The following is a 15040-nucleotide window of genomic DNA, read 5'->3' as shown; positions in this document are numbered from 1 at the left end:
CCCTGGATAGTCTTATTTTTTTTTTTTTTGGGGGGGGGGGGGGGGGTGTGAGCAAGTGTCATCTTAGCTAAGATACCATTTGTTAAAATGAGTAAGATAAGGTTATATTAAGATAAGATTTAAATGCTTTTCAGACTAAGATATAAAATGGTCAAGACAAGACTGAAAAATATTTTAAAATTTTTATCAAACTATTTGTAAAAATTTTTGGAATGTACTGGAGAATATATGTGTTATTTTTTCTTATCTGTAAGGTTCAAAATAGATATATCTGGAGGGAGAGATAAATTTATCTAAAAGATTCAAGATAAGAAGTCACGTAACTTATTTTTTAATGGTTGCCAGATAAATTTAACAAATACAATGAAAAGTATGAAAACACTTTTGTTTGGAATGTTTTCCATATCATACTTTTTTCAGTTTATATATTGATTAACAAATACTATCTAATAAGATCTACTCAATGATCACGATGATTGATACTTTGGTGCACAAGTGGTCAAATCTTATTTGGCATGATTTTCATCTACATCGCATTGTAAAGGTTTAGAATGGTTCATTAGAGATCAAACCCATGGATAAAACTTAAAAGTTGGGTTGTCAAGTCTATTTTTAGGTGGATATCATATGAGACCTAGTAAATATTGTAGATGGAATAGAAATCCCGATCAAGCCATTGTTTTAGAGTTAATTGGTGGTGATGTGCCAATGAGGTGGCCATCTTAAAAAATATCTTTAGAATAATAACAAGATATGATTATATGTAAAAGAATTTAATAAGATCCAAGATTTGTAAGGTTCAAGATAAATTTATCTAAAGTGAGGGAGAGATAAATTTATCTGAAAAGTCTAAAATAAAAAGTCACGTGACTTTTTTTTTAAGGGTCGTTAGATAAATTTAACAAATATAATAGAAATCACTTTTATTTGAAATACTTTCTATATTCCACCTTTTTCGATCTATATCTTAGTTAACAAATACTATCTTAAGAAGATGATTATAATATTGACCGTCTGGGCCCAATCTCGGCCCTCTCCTTAGGCCTAATCTGGTCTTCCTTCTGGACCCCTTCTTGGCCCAACCCCAACCTACCACACCATCATTGCAATCCCACCGAATATCTGTGCGGCAATCCCAGATCCTGTCCTCATTAATGGAAGATCTCATCCATATTAATGAGGCTCTCGTCGCCATTATGCTACCGCCTGGGAACCTCCACCGGCGCCGGATAGCCAGTCCCATCACCTGCAAATGCACGACTCATGCATGCAAGAGGACATCTCCTCCTTTTATATCAACCAGCTCTCTTCAAAGCCAAGGTATATTCTGATCCTTGACCTACTGATACACAATCTCTCTTACTCACTCGACTGCCAGAGTGCTTGCAGGTGCCAGCCGCCCCTCGGACGAACCCATCACCAGAGCCCGCGCCTCGCCTCCGATTGCCCTCTTCAGTCAGGAAGGAACATAATATAAAAATAAAAAAATAGTTAAAGATAAAGGAGTGATTTAAAAAAATATTTTTGAAGCTTTTAAATTTTAAAACTATTTTTAAATGTTTATAATTTATTACTTTTGCCCTATACCCTCAAGCCATAGAATAGTAATTTAATTGATCTTTTGTTCAAACTAGTCCATTAATTTTGAAAATTTAATCTCTTGAGGGTAGCAATGGATGACTCTTTTGAGGGTAGCAACAACGAGGGATGACCTATCCCCTTGCAGACCCTTCAATGCCTAAGTTAGTCTCTTAAAAGTGTAGGGTAGTCGAATGCAAGAAGAATATGTGAGGGTGGGAGATTCCATATTGAATTGGGGGGGGGGGGGGGGGAGGAGGAGGGGGAGGACCCCTCTATTTATACCAATGGAAGAGGCTACCAAGTGTTGGGTGACCCAATTTTCTCTGCAAGTAAGTTGGAGGTAGTTTTGAATAGGTCTCGTAGGGGTAATGGCATCTAGATCGCAAGCGTAGGCACAAGGGCGAGCTTATGGCACCCCAGAGTGAGGGTTACACGGGGGTGTGGCATACGAGGCACCCTCGGGTAAGGGTCACCTGGGGGTATGGGCAAACGCATGGTCGCTTGAGGCCACATTGGGCCTCACGTGGCCATGCAGAGTAGTAGGTCGCACCCCTGAGTGAGGGTCACCCAGGGGTGCGGGTGTGTATGCGCAGGCATTGGACCGCTGGCACGCGCGCGGCTGTGTGGGCTTGGGCATGTGCTAAGGTAAGTAGGTGTTGTAACGACTGCGTGGTAGGTCGCGACCATGCACGCATGGGTTTTTTCCTGGCCACATGGTGCCATCTCATTTTTTCAATTCTTTCATTTATTTTTGATAATCCACTTTGTCCATTTATTTTTATAGATCACATCAAAAACTATTTTTAAATGGTTATAATTAATTACCCTTTTCTTATACTCTCAAGCCATAGAATAGTAATTTAATTGATCTTTTGTTCAAACCTTAGTCCATTAATTTTAAAATTTTAATTATTGTGACTGTTCTAATTTTGTAATAACCACTCAACGGTTCTACATGAAATCAAATTTGATCCCATCATATGATTAAATCCTTGATTTTGAATTTAAATTTAACCTAATTACAAAACGAAACCCATCCAATTCCAATCTATAACTAAGTCTAACCCAACCCAACCTAGCCCAATCCAATTAAAATTAAGAGATTCAACCCCATCATGGTTTGGTTGGATCTCAATTTCAATCCAAGGCACACCCAAAATTATCTGGGTCTTAGGGTGTAGACTGGGACTTCAACCAATAGCATTGTGTTCAATCGTTCTGACCTAAGCTCAAGTGAAATTAGAGGGGGGGAAAATACTCAAATTAAATTGCCTTAATCGCCTTATTTCGTTGGTTTTAAGTTTTTTTATACATTAGTTAAATCATAAATCCTAAACATTAAAGTTTTATTTGAGAGGATGTTAAATTCTCAACAACCTTTGATGCATAGAAACACTGAAAATGTGTGCTGAGTCATTTATTATGTTTTGATTTGATAAGAAGATGTTTGTGGATGATGATGAACAAAACAGTGTATTAAGAGATACAAGATGATTGAAGACATAATCGAGTAAGCCTGATAATCAATCGAGTATATCAATCCTTTAATCGAGTACAAGTCCATATTTTTTTTTTTTTTTTTTGGTAAGTGAGAGATTCATAGAACAAAAAAACCAATGCCGAAAGACCAGGGCATACCCCGGACAGACCAAAGACTAGGGGCATGAACACAACAACGATCACCCTCTAAGCCAAAAGAGATGAGAAAAAGAAGCTAAAAAAATAAGAAAAACATAGGAAGAAGCGAACATAATGTACAAAAAATAAATGGAAGCCTGGGTGTGATCGAAAGCAACAATCCAACTCGGAAGAACAAGCCTGCTATACTAATCACGAGCAGAAAAATTGAAAGCGAAGCTAGTACAAGTCCATGTTACTTCAATAATATATTGTTAATCATACAAGTCAAAAAATTTGTTCTTTCAATCAAGTATAAAGTTCTATATAATCGAGTAATTTTTAAAAATTCAATCTTTTAATCAAGTAAAAATGTTGTATACTTGAGTAATGATCTCATTGAAATAAGCCTTAAAGCCAAATCAAATAAGTCCTATCATTTTAATTGAATAAAGATGATTTGTAATCAAGTTAAATTTGCTTAAAAGATAATTGATTATAAGTTATAGTATATTCAAGTAAACATAAATTATACATGACCAAATATAGTTTGTACTCGAGTACATGATGCAAGTTTTTGGCAAGGCAAAATTAATTGAGTACTTGAAATTTATAATCGAGTATATATCTTCTAAAAATTTGTTAAATCTCAAGTACTTTGATGTAATCAAGTACTTGAATTTGTAATTGAGTAAACGTTTAGTTATACTTGACTAAATAGAGCTTTCCAATTGAGTAAGCTTTACAATTTTCTATCATAAAAATTTTAATTGAGTACAAACAATTTGTAATCAAGTAAATTAGAAAAATAGTTGAATATACATGAGTAAACATACAACTTAGTCGATTAAATAGAAATTTGTAATCTAGTAATATTTGACAAATTTTGAAATTTATAACTGTTATAGAGTTGTAACAACCCATTAGTGGGTCTAGACGTTTTCGGATATTTTATTTTGGGTTCAAAATTTTTTTTTCTTTAATTAATTGAGGATTGAAAACATTTTTTTTTTTATGGAATGAAGTGTAATGGAAATAAAAATTTGATAGCCCATCAAATTGGGATTCAAAATATGGGGAAAGTCCAAATAAATTGGGGCATTGAGATGTGTTTGGAATTTTAATTATATATTGAATGGGCTTGGATTATGATAATATATTTGGGTTAGTGAGTTGGGCCATGGAATGGCCACGATATGGGCTGAGCCCAATTGAGAAATGAGATTTGAAATTTTTAAAAGAAAATCATAATAAATTAAATTGGTCAGCAAATGTCAATAGTGTCTTTGGACCTCCGTTTGACTGTTGTTAGGGTGAGGGGCAGTCAAGTAATTTTTCATGAGATGCAAGGGGCAGACCTGCAGCCCTCCCTTTATCCCTTTTGTTACGCCGAGGATTCCCTCTTGGGTGTATCATTTATGGCATCCAACTTTCTTCTTGTCCTCTCTCTTTCTTAGACTACTTCTTATTCAACATTCTTCTTCTTCTTCTTCATTGTTCATTCGTTGTTGCTACGTTGTTGTGGTTTTTCTCCTTCTTCATTACTGTGGCAAAGTAAGTTAAGTGGAAGAGGCTAGTGGTGTCTTCTTGGATTTCTTCTTCTCTCCAGACAAGTTCTTCTTGCACTCCCTCTTTATTTTCAGTGCAAGCTCGTTTATATATTTTGTATTTTACTTCTTTGTTTTCCTGCTTTCTCCTTTATTGTTCTACAAGTTCTTCTTGCACTCCCCTTTGATTTGCAGTGCAAGATCTCTTGTACATCTTCGTATATCCTTGTGCGAGCTAGCTGATGAAATTTCTGTATTCACTTTGTCTTACGGTGATGGTTGTGAATGTATATATATATATATATATCCGTTGTTGTGCATAACTTCTTCTTCTCCAGTTATAACATCATTTTCTTTTGAATCTCCTTACTAAGTATATTAAGGTCCCTTTGATATTTTGAATGGGGATTGCTTTACCCCAGATTTATTTTCTGCGAATGGCATATGCTTAGTTTCAGTTTAGAAATAGAGGTTCTGTTTGCCTCTGTATTGAGCTATAGGTTATATACATATGTAGAAATAAAGAAGCCCATTCAAATAGCCCTTACCACGGTATATTCCCTGGTGTTGAATAAACCCTCACATGTATATGTTATATATAAAACAAACAGTTGGGTATAGGCACCCTATGTTTTAAATAGCCGACGTATATCTGGCTGCGAGCTCTTTGCCGTGAGCTCATGTCTATGCTCTCTGACCATAAGCTTAATCGCGAGCTCTTTGCCGCGAGCTCATACCTATATGCTCTAACTATAAGCTTAATCGCGAACTCTTTCCCATTAGTTGATTCCTTAAGCTCTAGGCGCGAGCTCATCCAGCGAGCTCTTACCCAACCCCTTGACCGCGAGCTCATTCAGCGAACTCTTATTCACCTCATGACCTTGAGCTCATCCTGAGCTTGTCCCATAAGCTGTGATCGCAAGCTCATCCAGAGCTCTTTTTGTAAGCCTTTGCCAGCAAGCTGGTCTTGAGCTCTTCCCATAAGCCTTTGCTTGTGAGCTCTCTGCTCACACCTCATCCATTTACATTCCTTTAATCTAAGTAAATGTTTGTATTTTCTTTAATTTATATTTTACCTTTCATTTACTTTAATACATAAATATAAATAAGAAAGTACCACTATTTGGATTCAATAAAAATATCAAAAAAATCAAAATTCATAACAATAAAAAAATAGAATTTTAGTTTTAGTACAAACTCAAGAAATTGCAATTTTACCACCCTCGAAATACATAGCTTCCGTTTCTTGAAAAATTCATTAAAAATTATTCTTACAACAATGAATATTAGTAATCAAAATACCGGAAGTTAGTTTTTCAAAATGAAGACATTTTTAAAAATATGTTCTAATTGATCATTCGCCTTAGAAAATTTCAAGTTTATGTTTGACCAGCAATTTCGTGTGGTGTGGTCATTTTGATTGCATGGGGACTAATCATGAATTTGAGCTATGAGCATGAATGCAAGTAAATGCATACTATCACTTGTTAAATGAAATCACAACAATCATATGTTGAGAAAAATAGTTATTAAATTTATAATACTCCTCAGCTGGTAAATCAAAATTTGATATTAAATAACATCTCCAAAAATTATTCCTGTGTTATAAATTATATCAAGTATTTCTGTGTCATAAATTACATCTTAAATGTGGTAAACGTTATGAAGTAAGATATCTTGAACTTATCTGATGATGAAAAAATACCCGGTATGGGTAAGTGATGTTGAAAGTATGAATATGGCGAAAACGAGAATTTAAATACATGTGGTTGGCAAATGCATACATGATGCATACATATACATGTTACATACATATATATGTTTTGCGCACCTATTATTTTGTGCGGAGGGAGAAAGGTTACCCTAAAGCACCTGGCGCGGGACGAGATGGCCATAGCCTGGCAGGTTGGCTCCATATTTATTGTGAGGTTTTATGGAACTTATACACTTTTGTATGCATCGATTTATGGCTTGAGAGTCGGGGAAATTGATATTGATAATGAAATGATGCACTCTTGCATGTATTAATTGATGTCTTGCGAGACTGTGAGAATTGATAATAACATTGAAATTTTATGCACATTTGCATAGTGATACATGGTGACATGTTATATTAAGTTGAATTGATAAATTCATGAAGTATGAATCTTGTATATAATTGTGGAGTCCTTGATTACTCTTTTTGGTGTCATCATGTTCTTGGATCCTATATATTATTCATTGTTTCTCGAATTTGCTGAGTCTTGTGGCTCACTTGATCTCCTTTACCATTCTAGGTGAAGAAAAGAATGTTATTGGGGGTGAGTCCAGTAGGACTACAGCCTAGGGATAGTGGTGTACGGACGCATCCTAACTTCAAAGATCCTAGTTAGTGATTTGGTGAGGTTTATAGTGATGAGAATTTATTATGTTTAGTGGCATTTGAGCCTTTTATTATTTTGTATGGCCATTGAGCCTAGGGTTATGAAATACTGGAAATATGATTGAACCTTAATTTAATTTCTGCTGCTATAAATGAAATGAGTTGTTAATTGAGTTCAGTTTTGTTCTATATCATCTCTGTAATGATTTTCTTTCGAATATCTCATGCTAAGTGAGAATATTCGAAGGCCGGCCTTACAAGAGCATTAAATGCACCAGTCTTTATATTTCAAAACATTAAATACTGGTGGATACTTTTCAAAACATTTTTGCATGAAATTTGATGTTCTAACTTATTTGTGAGATGTTGTAGAGACCAAAAAAAAAAAAATGACTATTAAGACACAAAAGAACACTCCTTTATTCAAGACATTCCAGCAGAAGCATTAAAGATCAGATCATTATATAAAAGGTTGGAGTCTAAAGAAAAAACAACTAATAAGAAACTGACCTATCAAACTTTTAAAGCTTTCGAAGTATGTTTCATTACTTGTGATGTTTAAAAAAAAAAAAACAAAGAAAGAAAAAAGAATTGTGCATTCCATTCTTATCTTCATATCTCTTTGTACCTCCAAGAGAAGTGTCTACCTTTTTGTATCACTTAAAACTTTTTGTTATGTTCTTTATTATCACTTTATTGTAAAGTTGTAAAGGTTAAGTCTAATCATTGTAAAAAATATTGGTTGGGTCTGAGCTCATTATAAAAGCCATTTGTTGTAAAAGTTTATAATTGAACCTGTGTAAAAGCTACTCAAAAGTAAGTTTGGATTGACAAAATCCTTGGTTGAGAGCCAAGGTAATGAAGTAGGCACGTTGCCGAACCATTTTAAATTTCCCGTGTGCTACAATATTTCATTTTCTGCTCACTTTCTTTTTTAAATTGCTTGATTTCTTAAAAATAGTGAAAGCTTAATTCACCTACCCTAAGCTAACTTGGTTTTACACTATCATTTCAACATTTTTAAAACGTTTCATACCTCAAAACGTCAAGAAACAACAACAACAAAAAGGTTTTTGGGTCATTTCTATAATTTTGAAAACACTTTGGGGTTGTTTCGCAATATTAAAAAAAATATTGGAATCACGTTTTTAATTTGAAAACAAGTTTTTGTTCTGTAACGATGATAGAGACAAAAGCAACTTGAGTATATGTTTATTTGAATGGATGATGAAATTTATGTTTATATTTAATTGAATAATTATTTTTTATAATTTTTATGTTAAACATTATATTTACAAAAAAAAATTATATATTTTTCCTCAAATTTCTATTTCTTACATTTAAAAAAATATTGTTTTTTCATTTCTTTTTCATTTTGTATCCATTTTCCATTTTTGTTGTCGAGCAACTTAATCAATAAAAAGAAAGTGAAATTACATTAATAGGTTAATTAGGTTAATTATTTGTTATTTACACTACCGATGAGGATTAGGACGAGGGTCATGATTAATTTTATTAGTTCAAACCCAAAGTACTCAAATACAAATACAAACACAGACAAATCTAAACCGGGTCATTATTTAACGAAATGGGATTCAGATCTAATAATCTGGATCAGATCCATATTACATGGAGGCCTTGCTCAAGTCAAAATTCAAAAACATCAAACATGTCTATCAAATAGATTTCAGAAATGTTTTCTAGCTCTGTGTAGAAGCTTATCCTGGCAATGGCATGAATAATTAGTTTCATTATAAAAAGAAGGCATACTCCCAAATTTATAATTACAATTTAAAAAATATTAAAAATATATTTTTTAACCAACTGTGATTAATCCATGGGATGCTAATCTTAAATAATTACACATGATTCTATTATTATAAATCAATTAAAAATAAAAATGGAGATGATGGTGCCAATTGATGATTTTAGAGAAAAAATTAAAGATAAAAAGATAAAAGAAAATATAACAACTAACCCTAATTAATCTCTCAATCTATTGACAGATATAAAATAGATGAATCATGGCTAAACGCATACTTTTTATCATTGAATTTTTACGTTTTCTTCTTGTAGAATTCTAAACTTATCATTATTCTAATAAAAATGTCATTGAACTCTGCAAAATCACTCTATTTTAACACTTGACTATCAAGTGATTCGCGTCTTCAATACACAAGCACTAACGTGGTAAATAAGGAAGAAAACTTTACTGACTTATGTAGCATTTTTAGAATATTTTTAACTGAAGTGCTACATTTTCTTTAGTTTTAATGCCTTTAAAGTTTTCAAAACCTTTCGAGATCTTTTTTGAGATAGTAAAATGAGAATGATTTAAAATGAATATTTTTAAATTGAAAATGGATATGAGAAATAGAAAAGAGACAGAGAGAGAGCGAGCAATAAGAGAGAATGCTATGGAACATGTCTCATATCATTGTGAAAGCATAAAATAAGACCAGAAGAGAGAAATTATGTACTCATGTTGGATATTACACAGATTCAATTACCTAAATTCGGATCCAAATCCCGTTATATATATTTATATATGTATATATGAATAGTTTAGATATGGATGATAAATTAAGTTTATATGATATATTAAATACATATTTTATAATATATATTGAATTTAGTATATAATGTATTGTGCAATATTTAATCTAAGTTCGATCAAATATAAATCTTTTTAGCAAGTGGGTAGATATGCTTCGTCAACCACTCGTAATTTTGGTTTTTCTCGGTTTATATTAATAGTGGAAAGATTGGCAATTTGGATATATAAAAATATTTAACGATTGTTTATTAATAATAAAAGATAAGTGATCCATAATAATTATAAAATTCAGGTAAATGCAATATTTAAAAACACAAGAACAGTTAGTGTAATTTTGGCAAAATCTCACAATGAACCATAAAATTTAGTCTAAATTCATTCATAGGACGAATCAGCAGCAGCTAGAAATGAAATTACAAAATTATCTCTACAAATGTCCTTTTTATTATTTTTTCTCTTTCTTTCCCCCCCCTTTTTTTTTTCAAAATTACACTACGGATATGTACTGATCCCGATCAGATCCGAGTTCGGTCTTCTGAGGAAACCAAACCCGACTCACCTTTACAAACCTTTCCATCCAAAAAGGAAAATTAGAAAAGAAGAAAAGAAAAGGGAAAGTGCGTGTGCTGTGTGTTGGGTGGATATATATATCGCCGGAGAATTTATGTAGAACTGAAACCACCACCCAACAAAAAATTCTCGGCGGCGGCGACGGCGACGGCGTTGGGGTCTGCAACTATAAAGGTCAATCGGTGCAACTATAAAGGTCAATCGGTGATGGAAAGATTGGATAAGAACTGGACTAAGGCTATTGCACTTTTGCTTCTCTTTAAAGGTACTTAGAAGATCCAAACATCTGATCGAGGAGAATAACGATGGCCATGGCCACGGCGGAATCGATCTCCGGCTGCACGACGAGGCGGAAGACATCGCCGCGGAAAGCCAGCCCTCCCACTGCTTCCTTTGGCATTATCTCCGCCACCGCCTTCATGTCGCCGTCGTACAAGGTGCACCGTCGTTCCGCGTACGATCCCTTGATCTCGTACATCGCCTTCTTGCTAGAGGGCGACGACGACGACGACGATCCCTTTCCGCCACCGCCGCAGCATGAGCTCACGTGAGCCAGCGACTTCGTGTTCAGCAGGCTCATGTGCTTCCTCGCCGACAGTATTGGATTGACGGCCGTTTCTCCGTCGTACACCAGCCAGTTGTCCGAAACGCTCAGCCTCTGCGTTAAAAATCAAACACAAGATCTAAACCAATTAAAACCTATATTTCTTTGAACAATAAAGTCTAATTCAGACTCAGACTAATCTAATTATGATCTTTTAACACTCTGATCATCGGCCGACCAATTTTTCCATCAATCATCAGAAAACAACCGAAGAAGGAGAAACGAAATGGTATCGAAGCCTCAAACATGAAAGTGATTCGCATTAATTACCTTACGGCGGATGGTGACGAGAGAGTTGCCGGCCGCGTCCATGAGAATGATCTCGTGAGTGTTCTTGGCCTTGGACGCGGCGGCGTAATTGTCGACGCGGAAGACGAGATTCCCCTTGGCGTCGAACACCGTGTAGCCATCGCAGTTTAGAAGCAGCGATTTCTTCCAGACGGTCAAGACGGCAACTGAGTTCTCACTCTGAGCCAGCGGTGGCGAGGCCTTCTGCTTCGCGGCGGCGTTGGGGTGTACTTTAGTCATCGGATTTACAGGTATAGGGTTTCCGAGAAGAAGGAGGAGGAGGAGGAGGAGGAGAGTGGGAAAGATACTTCTGTATTTGTTGGCCTTTCGGGTGCTTCTTGCAGTTCAAGGTAGCCCCTCTATCTCGTAATATATATAAGAACGAATGTGTAAATTCAAAAATACCCTCCATCTCCACCATGGACATGGACCACCACCCCCACGTGTACTAGTACTGCCCAAACTTTTATTCTTTCGACAAATACTACATTTTTTTGTGTTGTTGCATTTGGCAAATCTTTATCATCTTATTTTTCACATTTTTTTTTGATAATGGGGATATTTTGATAAAATAAATAATTATTTTGATACTTATTATATGTATTTTAATAAATATATAAAAAAATTATAATTCTTAACATATTTTAAAAATTTTAATAATAATATAAATATTAAAATACTTTTCAAATTTATCTTAATTATTTTATATTTTGATTTGAAAATTATTTTTGATGTGATATTATCTAAATTACTAAAATACCCCCTGCGTGCTAGTCGTCTCGATCGTTCGTCACGTGGATTGCCCAAGAGACTAGAGCATGGCAAATCTGCAATGCGGAGTAAGGAACAGTCTTCTACGACAAGTTAAAGAATACGTGACAACACTTGCAGAGCAATTCAGAGTGGAGTCCAAAAAATCTGGATCAGACCATACAACTCGTTTCAATTTGATCGAGGTCTCCAGGAACCGTGCCCGACCACCTTGAGGTTTATCTCGAGTACCCTATAATTGTCTCGCTTATAAAAAGCAGGAGCCCTCACTAAGTATAACAAGTCTCCCGCTTTTACATTTTCTGCTGTCTACATTTACTCTATTGACTTGAGCATCGGAGTCTACTTCAGGAGATTCTAACCTTGTCATTCCGTTGTCTTACAAGTTACATTCTCGAGGTCAGACATAGTCAAGTCTAAAGTTTTCACCCTAGATGTCCATCCACCGAGACGACACATGGTAGTGGTCTCGATCTCAAAGATTATTATTATTTTTAATAATGTTTTAATATTAATTTATTTAGATGAACAAATTATTTCCTTTTTAATAATATCCTCAACATATTAGAGTTTTAATATTAATTAATTTATGTGTTACATTTGGGGTGATATTCATAGGTTATATGTATTTATGGTATGAAATGAAATGTAATATTAAAGTAGGTTTAGAAGATGGGAAAGGAGCAATCGGCCGAATAAATAGAAAATGAGGCGGCGAAAGCAACAAGGCAAGGGACCGATCTTGTGGCTGATGAGAGGAGAGGAGAGGAAAGGGGACGCGTGTCCCTGACCCACAGATATTGTTCAATGTGAAGGAATAAATAAACTACTATACGTTTGGTGGCTGGCTGATAACTAAAGCAAGCCATCCATTCGGACGGCTGCTCCATGCCCTCCACTCACTTCGTCCCGCCGCCCCACCCCACCCCCCATTTTCATTGTTTTTTATTCTTTCTGTTTTTTAACTTCATATCATATCATATCTCGTTAAAATCTCGTTATTATTAGATCATCTCATTTATAGATTTTTAGTGATAAGGATTACTCCAATAGGTCTCTATTATGCTCGCCAAAAATAAAAATAGGGAGCTAAACCTAGATGTTTAGCTGCAATGGAGTTAATTATAGCCAATTTCTCTTGTCCAAAATTTGACAAAATCAAAAATTCTCATCACATGTGACATTCAAAATTGTTGGAGCCATTCTCACAATCTCTTCTCCCCTCGCCCCTCCCCGCCCCACAACGACCATCAACATTGGAAGAGACCCCAGACACGACAAAGATGAGAATGACCTAGAAGAGACGTTGAAGAGGCAGTGACTAGCAAATCCAGAGAAAATGAGTTACAGATGCATTAGAAGATTAAATCGAGATGATGACCACTAGATCTGGCGGTGGCAACGGCTGCAGCAACTAGTAAAACCAGCAACAACAGTTGTGGTGGCGGCATCTTCTTTGGCGAGGAACAGATTGAGCACTGGTTTGTGATTTTGGGATATTTTATATTTATTTTTGTATTAGACGAGTAATATTGTGTATTTAATTATTGATTTTGTGTATGTGCATATTTGACTATTTTGTATATTTGATTATTAATTTTATATATATACATGTATTTGATTATTAACTAATTCATCACCTATCGCATGGAAGTTCATATGTATTGAATTTATTTAAAATTGACAACCATAGTTCTTGTATGTGTCAATAAACACAACAATAGTGAAAACTTAAGAAGTGAATATAGTAATGTGATACATTTGTTTAAAAAGTTAATACATCTCTAAAAAATTACTATAAATTTTGGAAAACCTCTTTAAAAATTACATTTGTCATTGAATTTGTTTGGCTCCATCTTTGTCACAAATCAAAATTTTCAATTCTTTGTAATTTATAACTCTAGAGACAGCTACGTATAATTGTCCGTGACTGAAAATTGATTTATTCAAGTAGAACCCAATATAAAATAGTGATTGACCTTGACTTTTGTTGATTGTCATTACATACAACACAATAAAAGGGAATTGCCTCCTTCATAGTCCGAAAGGTAGCCTTAGGTCAAATGGGGTCAATGTCATCTTTGGAATAAGAACCTTACGTCTAGCATTATTGCCTGTCAGAATTTTTGCCTCAAGAACATGGACGTAGACATTGAGATGCACGGATCATGTTGAAGATTTTTGCCCCGTGTTTTCTCTTGATTCTTGTGTTTGGTTCTGAGCGATCTAGTCGTAAGAACTGATATGTAGTCATATTTGTGTTTTTTTACTTATGTGGGTTTTGTTGGGTTCAGAATTGAAACACATGGCAATGGAATTCTGAAGCCCTACTAGATTGAGTCTGAGTTCGAATCACTCTACAAAGATGCCCAAAAAAAGCTCCATGATGGAGCTTTCGGCAAGGTTCTGAAATCAACCCAGGTAATTTAGATTGATGAGCAAATGAAATTTCTCTTGAAACATTGCTAAAACTCAAACCTGGCATTCAATATGCTAAAAAAGATTTGCCGGCTGTTTTGTTATAATAGATATATAGATATAGATTTGATTGTAATAATTTTAGCATTATTTATGCATTAATATGTATGTTATAATTAAATATTCTAAATAATATTTTTAGCATTTTTTATTTGGATATATTTGCATAGAAATCATTTTTTTAATAATGTTAATATTAGGCATGAATTGAATTATTATTATTACAACAAAGATGAAAAATACTAAATTTCAATCTACAAAAATAGTAAATTACAGCAAACATGGAAAAATTATAGCAAAAATACTATCAGTAAATCTGTATATTGAAATAAAAATAGAAAAAAAAAATTAGACTATGTAACCAATCTTAATAAGAGGATTACAATCTCTATAATATGCAAAGTTGCACATTACAAATAAATTAGAATAAAAAAATATAACTAATCTCAAAATTATGGAATGAAAAAACGTAATCATTATTAGAAATGTAACCATTATTAATAAAAAAGAAAAAATGATAAAAAAAAAATATAAAATTATGCATGTTTGGTATGAAACGATAAAAAAAAAATGGGATTCAAATGTACCTCCCTATTGTGAAAAACAATCTCAAACGTATTCACCTCATCGATGTTATCATACAGAGACTTCTCGTAATGTTGCAA

The 15040-nt window shown here is 34.2% G+C and overlaps 1 protein-coding gene across 1 annotated transcript; it reads right to left on the bottom strand.

Annotated features, from left to right (window-relative positions):
- Positions 1–10017: 10017 nt before the first annotated feature.
- Positions 10018–11480, bottom strand: LOC127787908 (protein LURP-one-related 8). The gene is made up of 2 exons (XM_052315976.1): positions 11109–11480; positions 10018–10892 (listed from the first exon to the last, which is right to left on the bottom strand). The coding sequence occupies exons 1-2, from the start codon at positions 11364–11366 to the stop codon at positions 10494–10496; spliced, it is 657 nt and encodes a 218-aa protein (XP_052171936.1). The 5' UTR covers positions 11367–11480; the 3' UTR covers positions 10018–10493.
- Between the last annotated feature and the right edge of the window lie 3560 nt (positions 11481–15040).

This window comes from Diospyros lotus, chromosome 13 (genome assembly GCF_014633365.1).
Source record: "Diospyros lotus cultivar Yz01 chromosome 13, ASM1463336v1, whole genome shotgun sequence".
NCBI lineage: Eukaryota > Viridiplantae > Streptophyta > Magnoliopsida > Ericales > Ebenaceae > Diospyros > Diospyros lotus.
The sequence above is the reverse complement of the archived record's forward strand: the minus strand, read 5'-3'. Positions and strand labels throughout refer to the sequence as shown.